The sequence below is a fragment of the Leptosomus discolor genome, chromosome 3 (genome assembly GCF_034619465.1).
Source record: "Leptosomus discolor isolate bLepDis1 chromosome 3, bLepDis1.hap2, whole genome shotgun sequence".
Taxonomy (NCBI): Eukaryota; Metazoa; Chordata; class Aves; order Leptosomiformes; family Leptosomidae; genus Leptosomus; species Leptosomus discolor.
Window position 1 is genome coordinate 42,552,582 of NC_141393.1, and position 27,026 is coordinate 42,579,607.

The 27,026-nt window shown below is 45.5% G+C and overlaps 1 protein-coding gene across 4 annotated transcripts in view; it reads right to left on the reverse strand.

Moving 5' to 3' along the window:
- Window positions 1–27,026, reverse strand: part of MAPKBP1 (mitogen-activated protein kinase binding protein 1) — a 97,411-nt gene that overhangs the window by 54,744 nt on the left and 15,641 nt on the right. For all 4 annotated transcript variants that reach the window (XM_086462112.1, XM_086462110.1, XM_086462109.1 and 1 more), the window contains exon 2: window positions 14,365–14,456. In XM_086462112.1, coding sequence (XP_086318238.1) covers window positions 14,365–14,456 — 92 coding nt within the window. The remainder of the gene's footprint in view (window positions 1–14,364; window positions 14,457–27,026) is intronic.

The following is a 27,026-nucleotide window of genomic DNA, read 5'->3' on the forward strand; positions in this document are numbered from 1 at the left end:
AGGTCTGCACTGACTTCTCTGCAAGAGCAGTTCCCACCACACCACAAAGCCTCGAAAGCTAAATAAATGGCTTCCTTTAAAAAGTCGCAAAGGAAAAACATGTCCCGCTTGCAAGCAGTTGGCCAACACCTTCATTTCCAGCAGCAAGTGCAGCCAGAGTATTCCTTCATTGTGCCTGAGCAGCTCGGGAGCAGGGAGAAACATCTATACATCAAACTAATCATGTGGGGCAGATGAACATGATAGCTCATGGCAGATGCCTCAGGGCTTTAATTGTTTAACCGTAAGCAAGTGGTGTAGTCAATACTAAAATGACATCAATCAAAGGAGCAAAACAAAAAGTAATACATTTAACTCTCCCCATTCTCATCTAATTGACTTCAGAAAGAAGCAGACTGAGGCAGGTCTATCTCCCAGCCCTCTCCCCACCACCATTTCCTTGGGGAGGATGGCCATGCCGGGGTGAGGTGCTGGGCAGCCCCTCCAGTGCCCATCGACCCGTTGTTGATCTCTCCTGCATGTCAAAGCAGACGGCAAAAGCCCCCACTGCGGCAGAGAAACTGGAGCAGCTTTTCCCCTTGAACGCTTCAGTGAGCATAATCCTTGCCGTATCTCTGTAAAACTGTCAGAGACAGAAAAAAAAACCCCACCAAACCCCCTTCTTCGAAAGCATGGAGTTAAAGAATCACCCGTTCAAACAGTCAGTAGTTTTTGGCTCCTCAGGCATGGGTAAAGCTCATAGCTGCCTTGGGCAGCAGGCTGCCAGGGCCAGCAAAAAGGCAACAAAGCCTCCTGCCAACCCTGCCTTTTCGAGCCCTACGAGGTCAGGCTGGCGGATGCTGACAGAAGGGACAGAGGGGAGCCTGCTTCTCCCTCAGCTGCTGTCAGTGCCACAACCCATGGGAAGCCTGCTGCGGCTCCTGGACCCAAACTTCCAGAGCTCTTGCCAGCTCCCTGCCCCAGCCCTGCCGCTTCTCAGAGCAGGAACAGCTCAGGCACTGCCTGACTGGCAAAATTCAATTCTGCCTATGTTATCCTTTTAGGACCCTTGTGACAGCTCTGGCTTTAAAGGAAGATGAACATTTACCTCTGCTTTACCTGTATCACAGTATAATATAGAGCATTTTAAATGCACTAAAATTTCTCTTCAGAGTAGCTAATGAACATCAGCTGTCAGGAGATCTGAAAAGACAGTTTTTCTGGAAGGAGAAGCAATCATGATGAAACTCAGTTTTGCTTTCTTATACATCTACATCTCTTGTCACAGAGAAACATGGCCAGGTTAGAGTCCCAAGACTAAGAAGCGTTAGGTCAGCATTGCAAAAGCATAGCAACTGACACCAAAGGCAAGGAAGTGGCTGGTATCAGCTCTGTCCTTGACTGCCAGCCCAAAGAACCAGGTTCAGGTGCACAACAGGCTGGTGCACATGTGCGTGTTGCAGGGCATGGCTTCCAGCATAAGCCACGGCTTCCAGCGCTAGCCTAGTGGGGAGGGCAATAGTCAGGGCACCGCTGGGTATGCTTACAACAAACAAAATACACTGCTTCTTGGCACTTCGTAGCTATCTTAACGTGATGCTCTTTCACCTTTAATTTGTTGTCTTTCTGACACTGACTGAAACCCGAGACCATCTACAGTGCCAGATATTTCAGTAAAAGGACTGACTCCCTGTTGTTCACACCTGGTGATGGGATACGTCCTTTGGACTGTATGTACTTCTTTTAAGTTAAACTCTATGATTTGTGTCAAGGTTGCCAGGAGACACGGTGCCTGTTTTGAGATTCTTAGAAAGGGTGGAGCTCAGCTGAGGCGGCTGGTATCTCATTTTTATCCCAGACTTTGCTATTTAGTCCCCGTTCCCCACCCCCCCCCCCCACCCCCCACCCCCACCCCCGCTCTTATGCAAGCTCAGGACTTGGCTCACAAGCAAGTCGTGTTGCAGCACCAAGGCACTGGTTGCTAGGAGGTATAACTGCTGGAGAGATACAGAGCAGGTAGAGAAGAGAGCAGGTTGCTACCTGCAGGTTCACAGCCTTTCGGGCATTCCTGCTCTATGCCATCCCCCTCCTTTCTCAAACCATGGGCAAACCCAGGGGGTTGCAAAGCTTCAAGCTGAGAAAAGGCCTACATGTTCCAAAACAGCCAAGGCAGCATGAGCTTTGCAATTGCTCCTCTTCCTTATTTCACTAGCATGCAATAGCTTTCCAAACCTGTCAAAGCTTCCCACTTGCAGAGCTCTACCAGACTGTTTAGCTCTGTTATTAAATGAAGCAGACATGCTTATTCTCTTGCTTCAATTTCTTTGTGCATAAACTGCAAGTGACCCTCATGCCAGGGCAGCTTTATTTTTTTGCCTTTTTTTTGTTAAATAGTGACTTTCCTTTAGTTCACACGCTGGTTAAGGAGATCAAAGCACAAAGTAACAAACTAACCATCTACATGGGACTATCTCTAGCTTGCCACCCAATTTAAAAATCAAATCGGTACAACTGGCACAGCGAAAGACTGAGGACAGTCAGCATTTCTCTTAACAAGGCAGGTTAAAGTCAGATACGACCAACATAATCATTAAAACAGTAACAGTTGTAGCTATTCTGACAGGCTTTACAACACTGTCCCACTGAAGGAACTGGAATATTTGCCCTGGAACCAGGATGGAAGCAGTAATAAGCATGTACTATATAGTTCTCCTTAATATGGTTTGTCAGGCAACCCAAACAGCAGCAAACTCACAGGACTCTTCCAAGAAGCCCTACCTTTCCCTGCTCGCAGCCTCAGGAATCCAGCACAGGGAAGCTTCAAGGGCAGTTAAGTGCTTTTTCTTTGTCACAAGAATTTTCATTGCAGCCTTGCAAAGATAAAAGCATTCCCATTTCCCTGGTCTCACTTTCTTCCTCACTAACATTTTTGGCAACAGCAAGAATCTACACTCTAACATAAACTTTCTTGAGGGCTCAGCTAATACTTCAGGCCCCCCAACACACACTGCACAGGCAGTGCCTGGACCTGCCACACTGGTTATGTGAGGCAGTGCAGGACTGAAGCTACCTAACTAGACTTTCCCTGCCCACACTACCAATCTTTATTTATGACTCACACCACTGCAGCATCACACACGGAAAGAAACCCCTGTCCAGGATTTCCATCATTGGAGGTGAGAGCACATTCATGCTGCTTGCACGCACACTGCAGGCAAGGAGCCTTCTCTGGCCCAAAATCAGGGTCCTGTAATTCATTCTTACATTTAAAAACCATCCCCAACTTCCATGTCAGTTAAGCACAAAAGTTGCTTACAGTTAACATAACTGTGCCATGCTGTGGTACTGAAAGGCCAGAATTCAAAGATATATAGTATGGAAGAGTTGAAGGGTGGAACAAGAAAAGCTTTTAGTTATTTCTTCAAAGCAATCAAAGAAACTGCATGTAAAAACACCCTGATGTTCAAGAGAAATGCAAAATACACCACTGAAGAGATGTCTACGCAACCTCCACCCAATTTCCTTCTACAAAACCATTCTGAGAGCATTTCTTTCCACCACCACTCCATTCTGCTCTCCTCTCTCTGCCAAGAACCAAACTCGCTCAGTGCTGGGAACAGGTACAAAGGAGGACACAGGGGCAGTGGAGCAGGCAGCATCTGGTGGTTTTTGCCTTAATCACGTCCTTAACTTTCTGTGCACATACCTACCACAACATCACCTGAGCTCATGTCCCATGTGTGTAACCAACTGTAGGATGTTCAGCAGAAGCAGCACACTGCGGAGGCTCCTAAGAAGCAGCACAACACGTCTTTGTGGACTCTACTGCATTGAGGGCTGGCTAGTGTGTGATGTTGGGAGAAGGGCATTCAAACTAGCAAGGATTGCTTACAGGACAGCACTTTTTAAGTTGATTTCTTTTTTTTTTTTAAGTCATCTGTTTAATACCCAGCTCCTATTATCTACAGCTCTATCAGGGAGAAAACAGAAAACTGTTAGCCTTATTTTTAGAAAAGGGTGCAAGCTGGGAGAAGCAAAGTGATTTTCTCTACCATCCAGTCCCATGGCAGACTAAAAATAGAGGAAGAAGTCTCAGTTCCCAATGCCCTACAATGCATTGCCTCTTCCCCATTTCTGGCTTTTTCCAGAAAAGTTTTCGTGTCCTTCAGACAAACTCTCACTATCATCCCAAATACAGAATAACATACAGAACAAATCCAGAACAACATACTTCTGGTGAGACCCCACCTGCAGTATTGCATCCAGCTCTGCGGTCTTCAGTACAGGAAAGACATGAACCTGTTGGAGCAGGTCCAGAGAAGGCCACAAAAATGATCAGGGGGCTGAAACACCTCCCCTGTGAGGACAGGCTGAGGGAGTTGGGATTGTTCAGCCTGGAGAAGAGAAGGCTCCAGGGAGACCTTATTGCAGCCTTCCAGTACTTAAAGGGGGCCTGCAGGAAAGATGAGGACAACCTTTTCAGTACAGCCTGTTGCGATAGGACAAGGGGTAATGGTTTTAAACTAAAAGAGAGTAGATTTAGACTAGATATAAGAAAGAAATTTTTTATGATGAGGGTGGTGAAACACTGGCACAGGCTGCTCAGAGAGGTGATAGATGCCCCATCCCCGGAAACATTCAAGGTCAGGTTGGACAGGGCTCTGAGCAATCTGGTCTGGTAGAAGATGTCCCTGCTCATTACAGGGGGGTAGCACTAGATGACCTTTCAAGGTCCCTTCCAACCCAAACTATTCTATGATTCTATAATTTTTCTGTCTCCACCCCATAATTTTGAAGGTGGGGAGGGGAAGGAGGAATAGAGTTACCAGTTCATCTCTGAACTGAACCCAGTTTTCTGCTCAACTCAAAGCAGGGTTGCCCACATTCCAATGAGATGCTCTCTGGCAATTTGTTCTGCGAAAAGGCACCTGCTCCCACTTATACACTCCCTCTCTCCACAGAATTCCTGGTGAACAAATTTGTGAAACGTTTCCCAAAATGTTTCATTGCAATTGGACCATTCCCTTGAAAAATCCTCTATTCAATATAAATGTCAAAAAACATATGGCAATCCAAACAGCTCAAGGCTTCCTGCTGTGGCTTTTAGGGGTTTGTTTGGGGTTGTTGTAATTTTTTTGTTTGCTTTTTTTTCTTGGTGTTTGTTTGTGGTTTTATTTAAACAGTGGCAAACTCTACCAAGGGTCACCAGACTTCAACTTTGATCCATCCCTGAGCCCAGGGAGTGGGTACTGTCTGTCAACAGGGTGGGTCCTCCACTGGAAGGGCTGCAAGAGGAAGCGCAGACTGCTGCTCCTCGCTTCGGAGGGGTTTCTATAGCCACACCAGGATCCAGCAGCACGCTCCTACACTGAGCACGGCTGCAGAGTCCAGCCCTTTCCTGGTGCCTGACAGAAAAGAGGAAGCACAGAAGCATGGATGAGCACAGGATGGGGTGTACAAACAAAGTGTTTGGGGAGAAAGGGCTCATGTCGCATAGCTTTTGCAGAAAGACAGGGGATAAACTGGCACGTTGGTACCCGGTGGCTTGAGGGAGGATGCTGTATCAGACCTACTGCTGCTGCCAGATCCTCAAATAGCAACTATGGGACAAAGTATCACATTTCATCTCTATTTGTCCTAAGGCTGTAGCAGCCAGCTAGAGAGCAGCGACCCCCCCGCCCCTTGTAACATGAAGGCTGGATTAGCACACGGCATCTGGAGAAGTAACCAGAAGCTCTGTGTACATCAAAACAGCAGCTCTATGTACAACACGGCAGCTTGTCTCAAAGGGAGATGGCAATACCAAACAGCAGCATTGCCCAGACTAGTTTTTCAACACCAAGTGCAACACAAGGTTCAATGTCACACAGGGTCTGAGGCCATGCATCCCACAAGATTCCCACTGTCCACCACAAGAGCTTCAACCTACTCCACTCCTGACAAAGATGGCACTAATCACTTCCCCAGCCACCAGCCAAGCTCTTGGAGTCAAAGACTCCTGCTCTCCCAACACCTTCCCTCCAGCAGTGAGACTGCAGCCTTCAGCACATACAGCACAGATAGCAGCACTTTCGGCAGACTTGACACAGTCTCCCTCTGGTTTAGTAAGAAGCTTTTCTGCCCAGCTATTCTGAGGTTTTGTCCTATTTTTCTCCCTTTACTGCTGGGCAACAGGTTTGCTGCAGGTCTGGAGCTTTGCACCTATCTCATTATTTAAGATTCTACCAAATGTTACATCCTCAGTGGTTTGTCGCAGGTAAAGATTTTAAATTAATTAGGCATGACATCAAAAGCCCATGAGCACACTACATGCCTGGGAGCTGGCTGATGGAAACTGCCTGGAAGTCAATTTGACAAGCTTGACTCCATTCTGCTAAGGACTTAAACCAGGGGAGTTTGCCCACGGCTCTAGGTGATTGCTAGTACTGCTTTATTTGCTTTTCTATCTCCTCTTCTGCCAAATGAAGCGAGATTACAGCTGAAGTGGATCAATACACAATCACTCAGCAAACAACTCTACTTTTTAGTTGCATTTTTATTAAAGACATGGATTCAATGTGGAAGAGTCTCCATCACTCACAAAAAGGGAAACCAAGCAAAAATCAATGTAGAAATTCTTGCCTAGCTGTACAGGCATGCGGAAACATCTCAGATGAGTACGACTGTGCCTGCTCCATTCAGCAGGGTCTTTTCTGTCTGAAGTGCAATGATGGGGATTCAGGACCAGACACAGCGGTTCCCTAGATGGGAAAAGGGCAATTGCTCCAGGACTGCATGATTGTTACCTGTGAATCTCACAGGCCAACAGCAAGAGAGGAGGGGAGAGGCCAGAGCCCTTTAAATCCACCTCTGCAAACTAAAATATCAAAGTTATGATTCTTTGGCCTGGGAATAATGCACTGTTGCAAAGGGGATCTCCATTCTCTTGTCCCAAGTGCAAAGAGTTTGCTTACTTGCCAGAAACTAAGACTGGATTAGCCTTCCTCAACCCACCCTCCTTGTCTAATCTACATTAAAAAAAACAAGAAGCAAAAGCAAGCATTTTACACTTCAGGTCTTCATGCCTCAGCACAGCTATGCTCCCTTCCCTCCAGTGGGTGTTTAAGACAGGGAGGTTTAAGACTTAAACAAAGCATCCCTGCTTCTTTCTGAAAGATCTGCTATTGCTGGGGAAGGAAAGGGAGGGAAGGGTTTGGCTACTTTTCATCATCTTTTTGGACACTTTCAGGACACTGAAGCCTGATGTCGTTCCCTCTTGGCACAGAAAAATTTATTTGGTTTGGTTGTAATGGCCCAACTCAAACCCAGCTGCAGTCACAGATCTTCAATTCAAATTGTGTTTAACAATCTCAGCGAAGGGGATTTTCTTATCTTCCTCTCCAGGTCCACCACCACAACTGTGCCAGCTGGAAATCTCCCCAGATGGCACGTACAAGCACAGTAGCCTCACACAAGAAATGCATTAACAACAGTTCCGATTCCTAGGAGATGGGGAGGGGAAAGAGGTCTAACCCTTGAAAAGCAACCGTCCCATTTTAAAGAGGACTGAGCAAGCTGCCTCTGGTTTGGCCAAAGATGCTGAAATTTACTTTGAACCATAGATGAGAACTTCTCTTTATTTTAGGGTAGGTTCTACAGTCTTTACAACACCTTTAGAAAAGAACATACAAAGAAGGCCCAGAAATTCTCCTTCAGAAGTTTGGGTAAAGTAAAATTGAGGGAGCCAGCACCAGTGGAATTGGATTTATCTACTGGCAACACAGCATTTCAAGAATTTCAATGTTCCTGTACCCATTTAAGCTGCATTTGGGATTCAGCCCAATAACATTAGCATTTATGCTAGGGAAAAATTAGTGAAGAACTGTACCTGCACAGAGCAGTAGAGCTTTGCACAAACTGCACGCGTACCAAAAGGGGTCTGTAAAGAAATTGATTCCTTCTGCGAACCTCCAGCTTTTTAAAGGCAACTGTGGTGTCCAAGCAAAGCGAGCAATAAGTCAAGAAAAATATGCTCTCAAATAAGGCAGGAATACTTGTCATCTTACAAATCAGGATTTCATTGTCCATGTTCTAAGATGGTAATTTACTATGTTGTGCAGCAATCTATCTATATAATGACGGAAAATGATGATTAAAACTTTCCAAGAGAATCCACACGTGAATGGGCTGGAAACCACTTAAGACTTACAGCCCATCTACTGGAACTAGAAAGAAATATTTGGGAACAAACCAACAACCACTTCTGGAAAAGAAAAATCCTCACTCTTTCAGCTTCCAGTGGGATTTACCACTCAATTATGTGAGACAGCTCCACACGTGCTGAGCAGACTCCTGGCAGGATTAAAACCAATTCACTCATTTCCCACTGCACTCCTCTCCTTCCTCCCTTCACTGTGACACAGACTGTGGTCACTGCCCTGTCAGTGCAGGACCTGACACTTGCTCCCTGGATCTGCGGACAGGGAGTCAGGAGAGACATGAGTCAAAAGGGCTAACAGAGTTAAGAGGCTTCCACTCAGTACTGCAAACCAGCCAAGGACAAGGGGTGGAACAGGGGTAGACACAGTGAAACGAGAAGACTGTGGCTCGATCTTGCTGCAGCATAGGTTGGCACACGTGAGGCTCCTGCAGTTATGTCCAACACACATGGCACAGCAGCAGTGAAATAAAATCTGACCCGGGCAGCTGTGCCATTTTCTGATTTTGAACACATCATACCATTATTCTATTCCGAATATTAGTTGTCTGTCCTAGGTTACAGTGTAAAACGTGCCAAAAGAAAAAAAGGTATTCTATTACCATCTTCAGGAGCTGTTGAGACCGGGTGGGGCGGTGCTCCCGGCCTCCCCCCTCTGGACTATCTCCTGTTAATGGGCACAACAATGCCTTATCGCCTGACCCATCGATAACTCGCTCCTGGACTATCTCCTGTTAATGGCCCATCAAGGAACTGCCTCACGACTCCCCATCCCATTGTGAGATGCTCCGCCCGGGGGGAAGGAGCCAAGCAGTCCACGCCAAATAAAAACTGAGATTTTGAACACCCTAGCAGCCTTCTTCCACTGGATTCCCAGAGGAGCTTTTCCCCCCACTGCAGTTCCAGAGGACAAGAGCTACCTACCTACCACTGGACCTTCGGAGGAAGACCAGACTCTTTTACCTGATCGCTGCTTCAACAGAACTATACCCATCGCTTCAAGAGGACTGCAGCCATCATCTTATCGGACTGCTACTGCCACCCTAACAGGGTGTCAGGTTGTATTTCTGACTCTGTCAGTGTAAACCAGTGGGTTGTTTGTTTTTCCCTGCCTTGTGTTATATATATATATATATATATATTAGTAAAGAACTGTTATTCCTATTCCCCATATCTTTGCCTGAAGGCCTGTTACTTTCAAAATTATAATAATCTGGAGGGAAGGGGGTTGCACTTTCCATTTCAAGGGAGGTTCCTGCCTTCCTCCGCAGACACCTGTCTTTCAAACCAAGACATTGTCTTATCTCAAAAAAACCTCGAGGTGATAAAGCTGAAGCAAGAACAAATCTAGGTCTTCAACAAGATCTTGTGGCAAAAAGCAGCAAAAGAAAAAAACTTAGTATGTTCATCTTAACTTTGATCGTATAGCTCCTCCTTTTATTGTCCCTCCCTATCTACAAACAAGGGTGATTCATTTTGAAATGGTACAGAATATGGGGGCATCCAAATCATTTGTTCAGCAGATGTACTGCGCACACAGAGCTAGCCAGGTGCCTGCAGCTGTGCCAGCTACATTGATTTCTGAGAGAAACCCAAAGAAATTCATTTCACTATGTCTCAGAGAAGATTCACTATATTAAACCCATGTTTGCCTTCAGCAGGAGCTGCTGTATGTAAAGAGCTATGCTAGAGAGCTGAAGGTAGGGGGGAAGAATATGCAAGCTGTGACCAATCGACTCATTACATGTCCCCTATACCAAATACCAACCTCCCCAGGAAGGAATACTAATATAAAAAAATCCCTGACTTCTATCAGAATGGCTGGGAATTGATGAGCAGAGCTAGAGAGAGGCTTAAGCTGGCCAGAAGATAACAGAACGCTGTTTAAAAGACACTGCACGCCGAACAGCATGAAGCACTGCTTCCCGGCTCCTGTGGAGGAAAAAGCACAGGCTGCTCCCTCAAGCAGGCAAGTGCCTCACATGAAGGCAAGGTTGCCAACCGGCTATCATGACCAACTGAGAGCCAAGGAAAGACGAATAAAGAGAAGTGAAATAAATCAGTCAGTCATACCCACCCTACAAGGCTTAAAAACCAACAGCAAACACAATCCCAAGAACAGATAAGCTGACTCAAGCTATCTGAGCAGCTGGTCTAGAATTTAAATGGGTAGATGTTCTCCCCCCGACTCTCTTTTTTTTTTCCTTTTTTAATGCTAGTCATCCTCAGAAGATTTTCTTAGCGTTGTTTCCTTTCTTGTTTCTAGGAAACAGAACCTCAACTAGCTACTTAAAAAAAAAAAAAAAGAATAAACCATAATGAGAGAAAAGCAGGGAAAAAGCAAAGGGGAAAAAAAATTAAAGGAGGACGGAGCAATGGTCCTGCCACAAGAAGTAAAAAATACAATACGCTTCCGTCCCCCTCACTCCTCCTACAAGACCAACTTTGTTACTCACTGCATAACCCTAACAGAGATCAAATTAAGCAATTTTGGATTTATTTCATTTGCTAGCATAAGAACAGCAGCACTCAGTGCCTTTAGCCTTTATGGCATACATGATGAAAAAGCCTCCTATAACACAAGCATCCCACCAAAACAATACCAGGGTCAGCAAAGCTGCTGTCACACTGCTGGAGCAAAAACCTCATTGGGGTCAAAGAAGATAAAGGACAAAAGATTCAAAAGCCAGTGAGAAGGAAAGAAAATAATAATGTAACACTCAGCTTTTTGGCACAACTGTGGAGTTGGAATAAGCTTGGGTTGCACTGGGAACTGCTTCTTTCAGGAGATTCTGACCCCAGGAAAGAGAAAATCCAGAAAAGCAATTTTTTAAAAAAAAAAAAAATTACTTCAGGCAAACCATAGACCAGAGTTAAGATTCTGCTCAAAGAATGTCAAAGCTTCTCATGCACAAGTCCTCATTCTCACACGCATCCGTGTGCCTGGTGTAGATGAAGTCAGGATGCCTGGGGCAACTGTTTTGATCTTAACCAAATGAATCTAGGTTGAAAGTCTTCTTAGGAAAATAGAGTTGTGACGTAAATTCAGCTTTTAGGGGTAGGACAGACTGGACGAGCAAGGCATCTGCATGTCAGGATTGCAAAACCTCAGTAGATGAGCAGAAGGCTGAGGAAATCACTGGAGTACCTGAAGCACACCTGAAGGTGACCGAGTTGCATGGACAGGTCAGGAACCAACCGTGCATGGGCCATACCCAGTCTGCTACATCGGCCTCATGTAAGAAGCTCAGATGTTCCAGCAAATTCAAACAAATTAATGATGCAAAGCAGCAGATGTTGTCTACTTTGACTTCAGCAAGGCTTTTGACAATGTCTCCCATAACACCCTCATAGGCAAGCTTAGGAAATGTGGGATAGGTGAGTGGACAGTGAGGTGGGTGGAAAACTCGCTGAAGGACAGAGCTCAGAGAGTTGTGATCAGTGGTGCTGAGTCTAGCTGGAGGCCTGTGGAGGGCTATAAAGATGATTAGGGGACTGAAGCATCTCTGTAATGAGGAAAGGCTGAAAGACCTCTGTCTGTTTAGCCTGGAGAAGGATGAGAGGGGATCTTATCAATGCTTATAAACATCTAAAGGGCAGGTGTCAAGAGGATGGGGCCAGGCTCTTTTCAGTGGTGCCCAGTGACAGGACAAGAGGCAACGGGCGCAACCTGGAGCACAGGAAGCTCCACCTGAACATGAGGAAAAACTTCTTTACTCTGAGGGTAAAGTTGGAACAGGCTGCCCAGGGAGGTTGTGGAGTCTCCTTCCCTGGAGATACTCAAAAGCCGCCTGGATGCAGTCCTGTGCAACCTGCTCTAGGCGAACCTGCTTTAGCAGGAGGGTTGGACTAGATGATCTCCAGAGGTCCCTTCCAACCCCTACCATTCTGGGAAACAGAAACAAAAGTAAACAAAAAGCCAGGATTCTTCTGGAAATTAGAATGGAGAAGAAAAACAACGAAAGAAACAAACAAAAACCAACAACAAACTGAACTTGCATCAACTCAGTAACCTCTGCACCAGCATGCCTCTCATGTTTTGACTCCTTAACTAAAGCTAGTTTTGTTAGAGATTGTCTTGACTGCAGCAAATTGCAACAGCATCACAAAATGGGTCAGCCGTGGCACAAAAGCAGCAAGTCACATAAGCGATTAAACTGTTACAACACACACCTGATATATTCCATATGTTTCTGCCCAGGCCATGAGATGCCACAACCAACAAGTAAGAACAGGAATTCCCCTGTAAAGCCCTAAGGAACCACATAACCTTTTAATTACCCAAAAGAATCCCCAGGTGTCCTCATGCTTGATTAAATCAATGTTAGGCAAGCAGAAGCTCATCAGAGGACATCACTATTAACAAAACTAATCTATCTTTAGCTATGCATGAGCCCAAAACATCTGTTTACTGCACTTGTTCTCAGTCTCCTTGCCCTCTTCAAGTGTGGGCATATTCAGCATCAGAAAAGATGCAGAGAAAGAGGCTACACACACTGGAATATATTTGCCTGGCTCCAAACGGTTCAAGCATAAAGGATGCTGTCAAAAGCAGATGCGGATCTCAAACTGTCTGCAGTTAACAGACTGCCCAGTAACAGAAAAAAAGAGGCAATGGGCAGAAATTAAAACACATGAAATCCCATTTGAATACAAAGGAAAAAGAAAAGGAAAAACCCAAACACTTCACTCTTTTTTTCTTGTTTTTTTTTTTTCTTTTTGTTACTGTGAGAGTAGTCAAACACTGGAACATGCTGTCCAGAGAGGCTGTGGAGTTTCCATCTTTGGAGATACTCAAAAGTTGCCTGGCCATGGTCCTGGGCAACCTGCTGTAGGTGATCCTGCTTGAGCATGGGGGTTGGTCTAGATGATCTCAAGAGGTTACTCCAAACCACGATGATTCTGTGAACTAGGGTATCACCAGGATTGGCAAAAATCAGTTTTACTGACCCCATCTCTCATTGTGGCCACAAACACAGAATCCTTAAGTGTGGCTAGCCTGTTTCTTGCACACTTGAAAATGTCATCTATAATTTTTGTGGAAGTTCCTTTCTTCTAATTCCAGCTTACATGTCTTAAGAGTACATCTGTGCAACACCACTTGGAGATACTGCCCTTCTTCCTCTTCAGCTTGCTGACCAGCAGAATAAACTAGCTCGGAGGAAGAGCCAAGCTCATAGGGACTTCTGCACCCCAGCCAGGTGGAGTACCCCCACATAGTGCTACATTAGGCAGTGATGGCTTCTCCTGAAGAGTCACCCTTCTGTCTTCCCAATCTGTTCCCACTACAGTATCGTATCTTTTCATCTAGGTCATAGATATAACCCATCTCAACAGCCACGTTGCCACTGGCATGGTACAATCTTTTTCCTCCACAGCTTTTCAAAATGCCATCTATTATGAGACCTCTACCTGCCTCTTTCATGGCCCCTTTAAAAATTTTCAGGGGCTTCATTCTTTCAGATAAGTCCCATCCCACAGATCAGCAACAATGACATGCTCTGCTCCTCCATGGACACGTGCCCTTTGAGTAAGCTCTACCTTCAGCAAGATCAGGATCTGGCCGGAGCTGTCTATGATTTTGCTAAACATGCAACTCACAAAGCCACCTCTCCAGCCCTCAGCTACCTCCCTCAAGGTAGCTCTTTTGCTATCCATCAAAGTCTCCTTCCAGATATCTCTAGTTGGACTTAAGACTGTGGTATATAGATGTGTTGCACTCCAGAGACCCCACATAAAAGGGGCTGTCGCCTGAAATCCTTCTCTACATTTGGATGAGGAACAGAGTAAGTCATAAATTGCAGGGCATATACAACAAGGCTTTTGTCAATTCATTGAAAGCATGACCTGGCTCCATGGCTTGAGCACAGCACGGAGTTACAGGCAAGTTCACCACACTACATAGCATAGTTAAAAAGCCCACAATTTAACACCCAGCTTAGAGAAAGAACAGGGAAAGAGTTTGCATTAAAAGGGATCCCATTAAAACCTGACAAGTAAAATACAATCCCTCTCCCTTGCCAGTCACACCAACAGTGCTGAGTCTCATCATTCTCTGGTGTTAGAAGACTAAAGAATGGTAAATAGCCTCCCTATAGAAGACCTTATAGTGGAAACACCTTGAATCTTTACGTTGATACACCGCTCCTGCTTTACCTTACCTTTGAAGAATGCGGTTAGTGACTTACCCTGCTGGATAAGCAACAAGGCCAGTTCTCGGGTCGCAGGCTAATCCTCTGCCTCCCGACACAGTTATCCCCAACACCTTCTCCAAAGTCACCTAGTGCATGTGAAAAACAAAAGAAGTATTATGAAATATGAGTGCAGTTCAAATGGACCCACACACACATGCTGGTTCATACTGGCACTGAGAAGAATCACAGCTCCTAAAAATTCACTGAATTTACAGAAGCAACCCTATTCAGTTTTCAACATAGGCACAGTAAAATCCTGCTGGGGTACAGAGGAGGAGTTATCAATCCACTGATTACTTTGTCTATGCCAGAACATTGCAAAGCATTGCAAAGACAGAGAAGTGCAAGCAGCAAATAGTACTGGTGAGAAGCTGGGATACATACTCACTGCTCAGTGATTCCCACCCTCCCAGCAAGAGCAGCAAACCGCTTTCTCCAGAGCTCTTTCCCAAAAATTGTTTCCAGGTTGACCCGCTCTTTATGTCCTCCATCCAGCGGTAGGTGGTTCAGCCTGGTCCCAGCCCCATATTCTTAGGAACTGAACAGCCAATTTTTCCCACAGTGTTTGAATGGAAAATCACATCCAGTGGACTAGGGCATCCCTCCCCAGGAATTTCAAGAGACAGAACAGCTTACATGACTGGGTTCACAAGCCCGCATACCAATGACCCACGCAAGAGACAGTAATTCAAAATGCTTGCTTTCCCCCCTGAGCAAAGATCTCAACTATTTTTAGGAAAAGAAAAGAAATGCAACTGGGAAGAGCTAATTGGAAGATACAAAGGTTCATAGGCAAGCCTCTCTGGTAGAAACTAGGAAAAGCAAAAACAAAAGGGGAAGGGAGGGAGACAGACGGACACACACAATATTTTAAGGAGCACTCAGCATCACAATTTAGCAATTACCCGAAAGCAAAAGGTTGTAGTGGGATTACACTACACAAAACCTGGTCTGTGGTATGAAAGTGCTCAACCTCTGAGCACAAACCAGTTCTCAGCCCTGGGGTTGTTTTGACCGACACAAAATTGTTCTCTTTCCTTTACATTTGTACAGCTTGATTTTATTTATTATTTATTTGATGCATACATTCCTCCTCAGCATTGCTGTCCCTGCCAAACTCACGGATTTTACTGGGTCACGGTCTTCTGTTTTTAATTATCATCATCTAAGTTATATTTGGCTAGGGCCTTAGGGGCATGGACGTGCCATAAGAAATTGCTATTGTCATAATTACTACTATCTTTAACAGCTGCCCTGAAGATGAACATCTTGCATTTACACCAACACGGTGCACAAAAGGCAAGGGCAGGGCAGGTTCCTCACGCCACCCTGACCACACAGCTTACCAGACCTGAGGAGTTCAGCTGCAGGGTGAAGAAATAAGGTCCCACTGAGCTGATGGCCCAGGTTACTAGCGACAGTGACAGAAGTAACCCCACATAGAGAACCACCTTGCTTCAACAGGCAAAGCAGGGCTGAGAAGCCACCACTTAGTGAGCCATCCATGCTTTAGCCAGTTCAAATATGGCCTGCCTTCAAATCAGTGACGTGGAAAGTGGAAGATTTCATATCCCAGTACCTGGAACAACTTGGTCTTTTTTTCCCTTTTAGTAATAATATACCCCAGATACTTTGAGACAGTACGAGAGAACATCAAATTGTCCCTTTCCCTAGCAAAATGAGTATCTCTGGAAACATGGCTTTTACAAAACTCTGCTTAGTATGAGAACATACAATTAAAAACTCATTTCCAAATCCACCAGTAAAGAAAGGAAATAGTTTTGTTTAAGTTGGAACAAAAATGTTGTGGGGGGAAGGAGGGAGGGAGGCTAGGAGGGTATCCACTCTTCCAGGCTCGTTAACAATACTTCAAAACACATTTATTTTTAAAGCAGCCTCACAAATACACAGAAAGAAGAACCCAATGCTTCTACTGCTGAGATTCCAGCCCATATCAGCATTTCCCAACCCATCAAACTGAGAGGTTTAAATTCCTATAGAAACCACATTCTTGACAGCAAGGAGGAAGTGGAAGAGACATGTGCCATTCAAGTGCTCCAACCTAGATAAGGTACCAATTACTTGATGCTGTCAGCAAACATCAATTTAGCAATGCTGTGTTTACGCTGCTCAGCACAGGCTTTAGCTCAGGCTGGCTGCAATTGCAACTATCCTAAAATACACTATGTGACCTTGGCTATGTGGCTATGCAGCTATGCAGCAGCAATTCAGCAACCTACTTTCACCAACAGATACATTTTTGCTCTGTGAGGATGTATATTGAGCCTCTCAGCATGCAGTCTTGCGCCACAGCTGAGCTGATCTTACAGCTGCCTGCTCTGGAGGGGTCAGTTCCTTCCTCCCTCATCCCACTCAGCCCAGGGACATCCCTGCCATCTCCCTGGCACCAGCACCAGCATGGCAACTGCCTGCCCAGCAGGCCAAACCAGCAGAAAACCATGCTGCAGTTTTTTTTTTCTGTTTGCCAGCCTGGGGAAGCCACAAGGAGTTCAAAGCCAAGGAAAAGAAAAACTGTCCCCTTTCACTGGCAACTAGATCAACCCAGCTATACCTTCAAAACCCACCCTGTACTTGGTGGTGTGGAAAAGTCCCCTCCCTCCTCATCTTTAAGAGGGAGAGAAATGAAAGAAGAGCACTGATTTATCTTGGCACTCTCACCCCAGCAACAGCACAATGTCACACTTGCTCCAGCTTCCTCTCTCACTCTAGGGTCCATAGAGGCCCCATGCTGCTCTGCCAACAGACTATTTGTGGAAATGCTAGGAGGTGGAAAGTCTACCTTTCTCCCATGGTCAGTCCGCAGCTTGACACAAAAGGAGTAGCTCAGTCTTCAGGTCCAATTATTCTACTGCCAGTGAGCATCTTCTGCTCTCCAACAGATCACTCATTCCATTAGAAAGAGACAACTATCGACGCCATACCACTGTTATTGATAGAACTAGTGCCAGAGAAACAGATAACCTGTGTCCAGGGACTCATAGCGAACCTTCTGAAAAAGACTCCCCCTCTTTCGCTCCTAGTCTTAGCTTTAAAACCTTCCTAATGTAAAGAATTTGAAAGGCAACCCCATGAGCCTATCCAATGGACGCCCTTACACCACTTCCACATGATAATCCTTGACTATTAAAAACAATTTGCTTCGAACATGAGTACATGCAAATTTAAAATTCAGTCTTATGACACTCGTGAGCTCCACTCCCACTACCTTGCCCACAACACACCACAGCTTTATGCCCACGACCAACCTCCAGACTAGGTGACATAAAGGGAAGAGATAGTCATTCCCTTGTCAGAAAACTTGACAAAAGAACATTTCAAGGAGAAAAATCATAGGCAACAACACAATATAAACTGGATTCCTCTCAACTTGCCAGCTAAATCGAAGAAATTATTAATATAGTTAACTAGGGCAGAAGTACACCAACTTTAAATCCCTAATCTGGAATTAAGATTTGTCAGTAAAGGGCAAATTTATTGATACAGGTCTGCCATTATCCCACTTCCAAAGTTATGACTTACAACAAGGTAGGAACCCACTTCCTCATGTGGCAAGCACAGTCTCCCAGTCCTACACAGCCATAACCACTGCCATTCATACAAGTCTCCCAGGGGGTACTTCAGCACATCCCAATAAGAAATAAATTCCCTGACACACCTTTCCAAGTCTGACCTGAACTAACCACAGGACCTGGAGAGTCCCCCTGCAGATCTGAGACACCATGTTTGTTACCAATAGCTCCTGTGTTGGCCCAGTTTGCTTCCCGCAGTCGTCAGACACGTCACTGCTTGCTCAGGCCTTTACAGGCAATCAGTGGGCCACCTCACCACCCTCATTCAAGACTGGAAACAACTGCAGGATTAAACCTGTCATTTTGTGCACCTAAATTAGAGGCGCAGAGAGGAGGCTAGCTATCCACATTTGTTTCTTCATCTTGAGGCTTCTATTAATAGTATTTGGCACTTTCAGCCAAGGTTCTCTATGTGACTTGCAAGTGTTATCGATCCACATGCAACGTGCTTCTGCAGCTCACTTTGCACTACGTTACCTGTAACCACCCCATCTCCATTCCTTTAAGGTCAACATTTTTTTTTCAAATTTGGAGGCTCAATACACAGTCTTAAGCACCAAAACCAGAATCAGCTGTGCAGCTAACACATATCCTGCAAAACCTGATATTCACCCATTTTACAGGCTTAAACCTAAATTTGGCTGCTCGGAGTCGCACAAACATGTAAAGAAATTTTAGTGCCTAAGCAGGTAATTTACCCTGTTCCTTCCACATCAGATCCCAAGATCATCAGATAGTTCCCACACCTGGCAGGACCAGACCAGCAGTGTCCTGAATCGCAGGACTCGAGGTACCAACAGGTATTCATGGTAGCCAGGCCGTCCCAGGGAGAGGGGTCTTGCTGCAGCCCAATCCCACCTGGAAGTCAAAGGGCATGCCTGAGAGCAGTCCAATTGCTTCCCTTGGGCACGGCCCCACGCAGCACGAGGGGAAAGCCCACCTCGTATGAGAAAACCATGTCGTTTCTGCTTTACTACTGAGGTGCAGATAATCCTTTTGGAAAGGCTGGTATAAACAGCTCCTGCCAGCCTTGTTTGTCTTTTCAGGAAACAAGATGCATGGCCAGCTGCTCCCAGCATTCAGAGAGTAAGTTTCATACTTGTGCAAGCTCTTTCTGCTGTTTTGAGGAAGTTACCACAAACAATTGTTTCCACATGCTAAAAAGACAACACAGAAATCCTTGAAGGATCAGCCCAACTTTACCCCCACTGCAAACACTCTCCTTCCCATTGTTTGCATCCCTTTGGGACCATTTACACTGCAAAACCACACAGGAGGTACAAGGAGGCAAACACTGTGGTCTGCACATCTAGGCAGCACACTGTTGGAAAGCAGCAGTTAACACACCCAGAACAGTAATCATTTCCACCAAAATGGGTGCCAAAGTGTAAAACCTAGTCATAGTGCCAGTCCCGTCTGACCTGAGCTCGCAGGCGCTCTCCCTACAGCTGCATTGTTTTACTGCTGAGCCACTGCTGCTGGATGAGAGCTCCTGTGTCTATGCCCACTTGCCCACAAGAGAATTCTGCAGTCTGGCTTCATCTTAAAGAAAGGAAGGAAAAGAAAATTTCAAGAGAAAGCCATTTTTGACACCAGGCATCCCTCAGAGTTTCAGCTGTAGGCTGAATGATGCCGTTACCCACCCCATCACCCTTCCCAGGCAAGCAAAACACAAAGTAGAGTTCAGTAGTATTTCAGCCCCTCTTCCCCATACTCATATGTTCAAGAAATTAAGAGTTTTCTGACTCGAGCATCTCACCTCCTGCCTTCTAATACTATCCACGTTCTCTTCTGAGCCCAAAAACTCATCATTGTCTACAAACACAATTTATTTAAGTGTTGAAATAAAGAAATAAAGCATTTGAGAGGATACATGCAACTCTCCAGTGCTCAAAAAGATCACCTCGGGAGAAAACACGGCTGCCCATATGTCCCAGTACCTACGGCATTAGGCAGGAGGCTACAGCCTGGGAAAACCATGCCCAGCAAGCAGACATGTCTGTTCCAGCCTTCATGAGATTGGCCATCTTGCATCAGACACCAGCATTTAGTCCTGGCTCCTGTTTCCATTTACAGCCATAAGTGAAGGAGGAATGCCAGGAAGAACAGTATCATAAACAAATATATGGATAAAGTTTAAGAGTAAGGGAAAGCAAATTTGATTCTTTCTCACCTCCTGTCAATCTCCCAGTCTCAAAATAGATATTCTCAGTTTTTAACTTCTTTCAATAGAGTCCTCTACCATGAACTTATCCACTATGTCTATAAAAGCTTAGTGTTCACAACATCTTTTGGCAATGAACTCCATCAGTCTGGTACATGTTGCAAGAAAAATCATCTTTCATTGCTTGTTTTAAACCTCACTTCTACTCGTTTCATTTGATGTGCCCTAGTTCTTGTACGGGAAGAGAGAGTGACAAGTCAATCCCCATCTACCATCTTTAGATGGCTCATGAATGTTTAAGTAGCTATGCTATCACCCCAAGTCATCTGTGTGCCAAGTATAAGAGTCTTCACTTACTCAGTTTATGGCTCTCCTGAAAGCCATTTCATATCTTTGATCAGCTCTGACGCTCTTCAGTGAGCCACCTTCCAAGTCCACTATATCCTTCCTGAGATGAAGAGGAAATACCAAGACTACATACAGCTTTCAAGATGTGGTCACAGCAAGTGTTCACACAGCAGAATAATATAGTCTTGTGTTTTGTTGTCCATTCTTTTTTCATAATAATACCTTACACTCAATCTGCCTTTTTGACATGTATGATCATTTACAGACAGCAGCGAAGAGGTCACCCTGCTCAACAAGGTCACAGATATGAACTCCTGCTACTCTGCAGTTGGAAACTTAGCCCGCATTCTCTCCTTTCTACTCTCCTATGGAATGGGAAACCCTATTCTTGAATCAACAGTTTGATTTCAACTTCCCCCTTCCTCTCCATGACTTTGTGAGACTTATTCATGAACGAGAGCATCCTCAGGGGAAGTTCTCACAGCACAATTATTCCATTCCACTCTAAAATGGCTACTTCAATAAATGTCCACATGCAGACGAGTTCTATTCTAAAAGCTTTTCCATGGGCTCGTGTATAACACAGTTAACATTTGAATCTATTTAAACCTATTAATCTATTTAATTAACAAGCACCACCGAGTCAGCATGAAAAGACAATATCCAGAGTTCATCTATCATCCACTGCACAATGTGCCTGCCCTCATTCCTCTCCTGCCTGAATGTGGGCATATTAATAATGTATGTGCAAAGGCACATACTCCTGAGAAAGCGGTGGACACAGAAATCCCAGAGATACATAACCCATGAGGGTTACTTTGGAAAGCCTTCCCTAGCACAACAAATAATCAGTTACCATCTTGTCTGACGAGTAGCTACATAATCATCTTCTTTTGCTTAAAGATTTTTTGATTAAAACAAAGCTTTTACAGCTGGACTTGAGACCCCAATACTCTTCAGTCCTGGCCAGACACTGACACAAGGAGCTCCCACATCAGGCCAGAGTTTCACAACAGCCCTGTCGCTTTCACGTCCACCTGCCTATATTCTGCTCCCAGAGTTTTCAGCACCACCACACACTCCAACGTGTTTTCCGTGCTGCAACACAGAAAAGTTCTATCAATGCACTCTGGCATCTGATACGTGAAAATGCATCGTAGCTGTACATTGTCAGCGTCAGCATTTAAGAAATGGCTGTCTATTTCTTACATAAGTGAAATTTGACACAGAGTGCCAAATCTCACAGCTGGCCCTGTTTGTACATCTCTCTTGCTGCCCCTGAGCCCCACCGCAAGAAAGCACGTTTAACCTCCAGGGACTAGCACACACGTTGCAGGCTTTAATCCACTATCTGAACATGCTGTCTGATCTCCTGTTACTGCTGAAGAAAAACAAAGGCTTGAAGTTTTACACTGAGCTCTGTGGTGCTTTGTTTGGCACATTAAACACAAAACACTAATTACAGTATACTATTCTACTTAAGGGGCTGTCATAGTTCCACTGCAAAGCCTTCATTTCAGGGCTTTATAACACAGCTGTGAAATATTCATTTTGCACTTGAGCTTGACATGCAAGGGTCTGGCTTTAGCCCAGGTTCCTCTGACTGTTTGTTTTTTCGGGAGCTGGGGGTTTTGTTGTTGGTCTGGCAGGGGGAGGGCTGAAGACGGGTGGATGGAATTAACTGCAGGTGATGTTTGACTTGCTAGAGCACACAAACAACAAAACCACTCAGCTCTACAGCTGGTTTCTGTCACTCACCTACCCAATGCCTCCCGCTGGTTTTGTATGTGCACATAGAATATGCACTTTATAATGTTGGGGGTTTTTAAATAAGCTTTTCTATCCTCCCCCTCCTCTCCAGCCTAAGCCTTCCTATCCCTCAGTGTCCAGTGCTAGCGAAGAGTACTGTCTTGACAAGCCTGGAGATTGAAAATATTTCACCTGCAAAAGCAACAGTAGTAAGAAAAGCTCCAACACACAACCAATTCAGAACATCTCTGCCTTGACAGAGCAGTCTCCATGTCTTTCGCAGTCGGTCTCACAAGCCTTGCTTGCTGCCACCATTGCAGACGCATACCAATTGCCTAGGAACTATTCCAAGACCATCAAACTGGTTTCATGCAATCCACCACACAGATGTGTTGCAACATTTCAGGGTGTTTCCAGCCAATGCTCAATTTGAAGCAGCATTCATGGGGTGAAGGATTCAGAGCTACGTCTGACCACTGAACAGGCCCTCACATTTTAACCAATTTAAAAACAAAACAACAACAAAAAAAAACCCACCTGACCAGAACACCATCATCTGCAACCAGCCATTGCCAATTCTAGAAAATTTGATTTCAAGACAACCACCTTAAGAACACCAGGGAATGATCTTCCACAACACAAACTATGAATGATGCACCTTGGCACAAGAGTGGCAAGGGCAGGAACTGACTTGCCCAAAGGCTTTGAATCGCTGAGTTATGAGAAGCCTGCATAAAAGCAGAGGTGGGATGGGGGGCTGTTCTGATGGAAATGCTGAGCATCAGCTCTAATGGCTCTGCCAGGTGTCACTACAATGGTTGCAAAGGGGTGTGCATACATTTATTAAAAATTATCCAGGCAGTTGAGAGAACAGGGAGCAGAACAGGGACGGAGGTGGAAGAAAGGGAACGTGAGCAACCCAGGGTCCCTGCAAGCTGTCCTTCCACATGCCTGCACACAGTGTGCCTGCATTTGTCCATCTCTCCACACAGCCTCTCTTGCCTACTCTCCCCTCCTGGCCTCCCCACCGTGCTGGCTGCTTTCAGATTCCAGCTGTCAGGACTGCATTCCTGACCCGTCAGCCCCAGCTGTCGGAGGCGGGAGGGGGGGGGGGGGGGGGGGGGGGGGGGGCGGCGAGGCGCTACGTGCTGAAGCTGCACTCTGCCTTCTTCATGCACCTGGAGCAAGGCAGTCCCAGGGAGGCCATAAATACCATTGCATAGCCCCAGGGAAGGAGGGGGGAGGCTATTAAAAGCACCTCTACCAGGAACCGTAGCGAGGGAACTCAGAACTGACAGCAAAACCCATCTGTAAGTGTCCCTGTGGCCTGCAAAAGAGGGTACATAGAGGGTTAATTTCCTACCAGCTTCTGCAGCATCACCTAGCCACCATTAACTAATTACCTTCCCCACCCCCACACCAAGGTCCAACTTCTAAAATACTGCAGGGTTGAGGAAAGGCACATGTAACCTCATCAACCCTGGCTAAAGACATGGCAAGTGGCAACTTCTCCTCCTTATCCCATTCAGCCATCATTCTCACTGTAAAAGTGGACCCAATTCAGATTTTCATGAGATTTCACAAAACTTTCAGAATATCTGAGCTTCACAGATACAAATGTGGTGAAGGAACAAGGGGTGGAGTGTAAATTGTCCACCTTTGTCAGTGTTGCGATGATGCCATTTTGACTTTGGTGTGGGGAATTCTTTTCAGTGATGTAAGCGAAATCTGTGAAGATAGGCAAGGGGCAATGGGCACAAGCTGGAGCACAGGAAGCTCCACCTGAACACAAGGAAAAACTTCTTTACTCTGAGCAGTGAAACAAGCTCCCAGAGAGGTTGTGGAGTCTCCTTCTCTGGGTGATCTTGGACACGATCCTGCTTTAGCAGGGGGGTTGGACCAGATGATCTCCAGAGGTCCCTTCCAACCCCTACCATTCTGTGAATGTACACTTTAAAAAAGAAAAAGCAACACCAAACAGGCCACAGGTTTCCTGGCACACAGAGAATCAATCCAAATTTATTCCAGACTAAGCATCTGCACACAGAGTCAACCAGACCAGCTCCCGGGGGCAGAGAAGCCTTATGGGACACAGCAGAGACACACATCCTGTGTGGGCAGCCTTCAAAGAAGCCATTCCTTAAGCTCTTGGGACCTGGAATTGTGCAGGATCATTTCTTCATGAGGAACAGATTTTTCCAATTTGCAGATGTGCATTACTTTTTGATATGGAAAGAGCAGGCAAGACATCAGTCTTTACGTGGGGGGTGCTTCTGCCCTCCCACACAGGCAATTTGTCCAGTGATTTTTTCTTCATAGTAGGAAAAGAAACCAATTCACCTTCCCCTGCACAGAAAACTATCTGTAAGAGGATTAGGTACAAGCAGGGACTTGCAACACGCCCCCATCAATCTGTCCCAACAGTGGCAATCAAAGGAAGAAACTTCTGACTTTCTGACAGTGCTTTATATTGGTCTCCTCCAAATCTATGCACAGGGCCTGAATACAGACAAAGAAAGTGCTTCAGTAAGTATAAGAAGTAAAAAAAAACAACAAAAAAAGTAAATACAGCTCCCTTGGGCAGCGTTTCAGTTACTCATATAAGGGTTTGAAATCAAGCAGGAACAAACGGTTCTCTCGGCATAAGGGTCACTGTTTATCATCATTAATCATCACTTCCCAGATAGGAAAGGCTCTTTCCCCTGTTTCACACAGGCTTTAGCACTCACGAGAAGCAAGAGACAACAACACGGAAAAGAGCCAAACAGGGATGTGGGCATGGGCTAGCAAGGCTGCTCCATCTGCAACTCTGCCAAAGTCCCTCCCCACGGCCCCGGCCCTGAGCTGGGCCTGCTCCTAAATACAAACAGCCAACAGTTAAAAGTCTGCAGCTTCACGTCAGAGATGGGCATCCACTCCAAGGAAACCCTGGCAGCTCCGCATAACTCCTGACTCCAGAGAAGTCAAACACACGGGCCATAACACAGCGTTTCTAATACCAATACCACCGTGGTGAGGAGCTCCATCCTAAATCACCTCCTGCTGAACTCTATAAACAACGCATATGTTCAAACTAAACTTGGACATGGGGAAGATAGACCATAAGAGAGGGTGCAGAAAGCCTTCCCCACAGTTAAGCCTGCCAAGCGGAACCAGAGAAGGAAAGCCACATCTCAGCGCTTCAAGAAAAGCACCATGTTACAATCCCCCTCCCCTCCATTTCTTCTCACTGGGGCTTACTTTTGGTATAAACGAATCAGTTTGACAAGGCTTGGAGGGGGAACTTGGTGATTGACCTTGAGTCCAAGAGTAGAAACACCCAAGCCAGAGCTATGCAGGATAAAGAAAAGCCTTTTGATCAGCCTGCCTGAGGTGACACTCATAATTCGTTTGTGATTTCTTTATTCACACATAAGGCCCCACACCAAATCAATCTATTTTTATCCTTCACCACTGATTTGCACAGCAGTTCTGTCCTAAAAGCCATCGACTGCCACTTCTAAATTGTGTCTCCAGGTATTGTCCCTACCTACCCAGCCTTCATTGCCACAAAGGCAACCACACAGGTTTTTTGGAGAAGCGGACAGCTGTAAGTAATGTATTTAAGTCCCCAGGAAAGATTTAAAGAGACTCTCTGTATGTAGAAGCCTTGCCTTTTTATGCTCAGGTTCCTTACACAGAGCAGGTATCTGTCCCCTTCGCAGGAGGTCAGAGAGCTCACCTCTCCCAGTGCCTGAAGGCTACTGTCTGTAACACCTGAACCACTCCAGGACTAGACACCTTGTCCTCCCACACATGCATGTCCCTAAGACAACTAAGTGTTGCTATGGGGGAAATACATACTCGCATCCTCAGAGGATTAGAAAATGTTTTTGGTTTAAGCCGATTTAATTATATTAAAAAACACTTATCAGCAATTTAAAAGATGCTAAGATTGGAATAAATACAACAGGAGAGACAGAGTGAGTACACAGCATTCATCACACAGACAACATCCCTATGGAAGGAGGCAGGTGGTAAAGAGATTAGTATTCAATCTTTCCCTAAACATTGTCTGGACTATTTAATATTTGTTTCACAGTACTTGCAAAAAGTTCCAATGACTGAAGGCCTTGCAACCTATAACCACATATGAGAGGATTAGGTGGTAAAAACCCAGAAACACTGAGGTAAAATGTCTTGATCACAATTATGCAACAAATTAGCAGCAGAGCTGGGAATAACCTCACCTCCCTCCCAAATTCCAGCAGCATGGACCATGCTGTACCACTGCTGTATCTCACTCTGCTCGAGGTTAGGGACAGTATTTTTAAAAAATGCTTTAAAATGAATCAAAGAAAAGCATGAGAGATTTCTTCTTTTCCCAAACCAATCAGGATACACAGAAGGAACCACGCAAGCTTCCTGCCCACCCCCAGCCACCGCTCACTGCCTAGCTCTTGGCAATCCCTTCCTGCATTCCTCCCTGCCCTCTGCCCTGAGGAATAAGCTTCTTACAGAAGAGCCTTTATCATCATCTGCCCTTCGTGCATCCTAGAATTAAGAAGCTCTTTGCATCTGTCAGTCAACATGCATATTGAACACCCAAGAGATTTCTCCTGTCAGCCAGAAAAGAGAGCATGTCCCCCAGGAGAAGCAATGGACAGGAACGCAGGCCAAAGACTGAAAAAACAAACGTAAAGAGAACAACACAAGCACTGATTTCCATTGTCTCCTCAACAACCCTGCTGCCACCTCCTCCTGTTCCAGTATGGCTGGAAAGTTCCTTCACCGGTAATACACTGTCCCCTTCACTGCACCTGCTG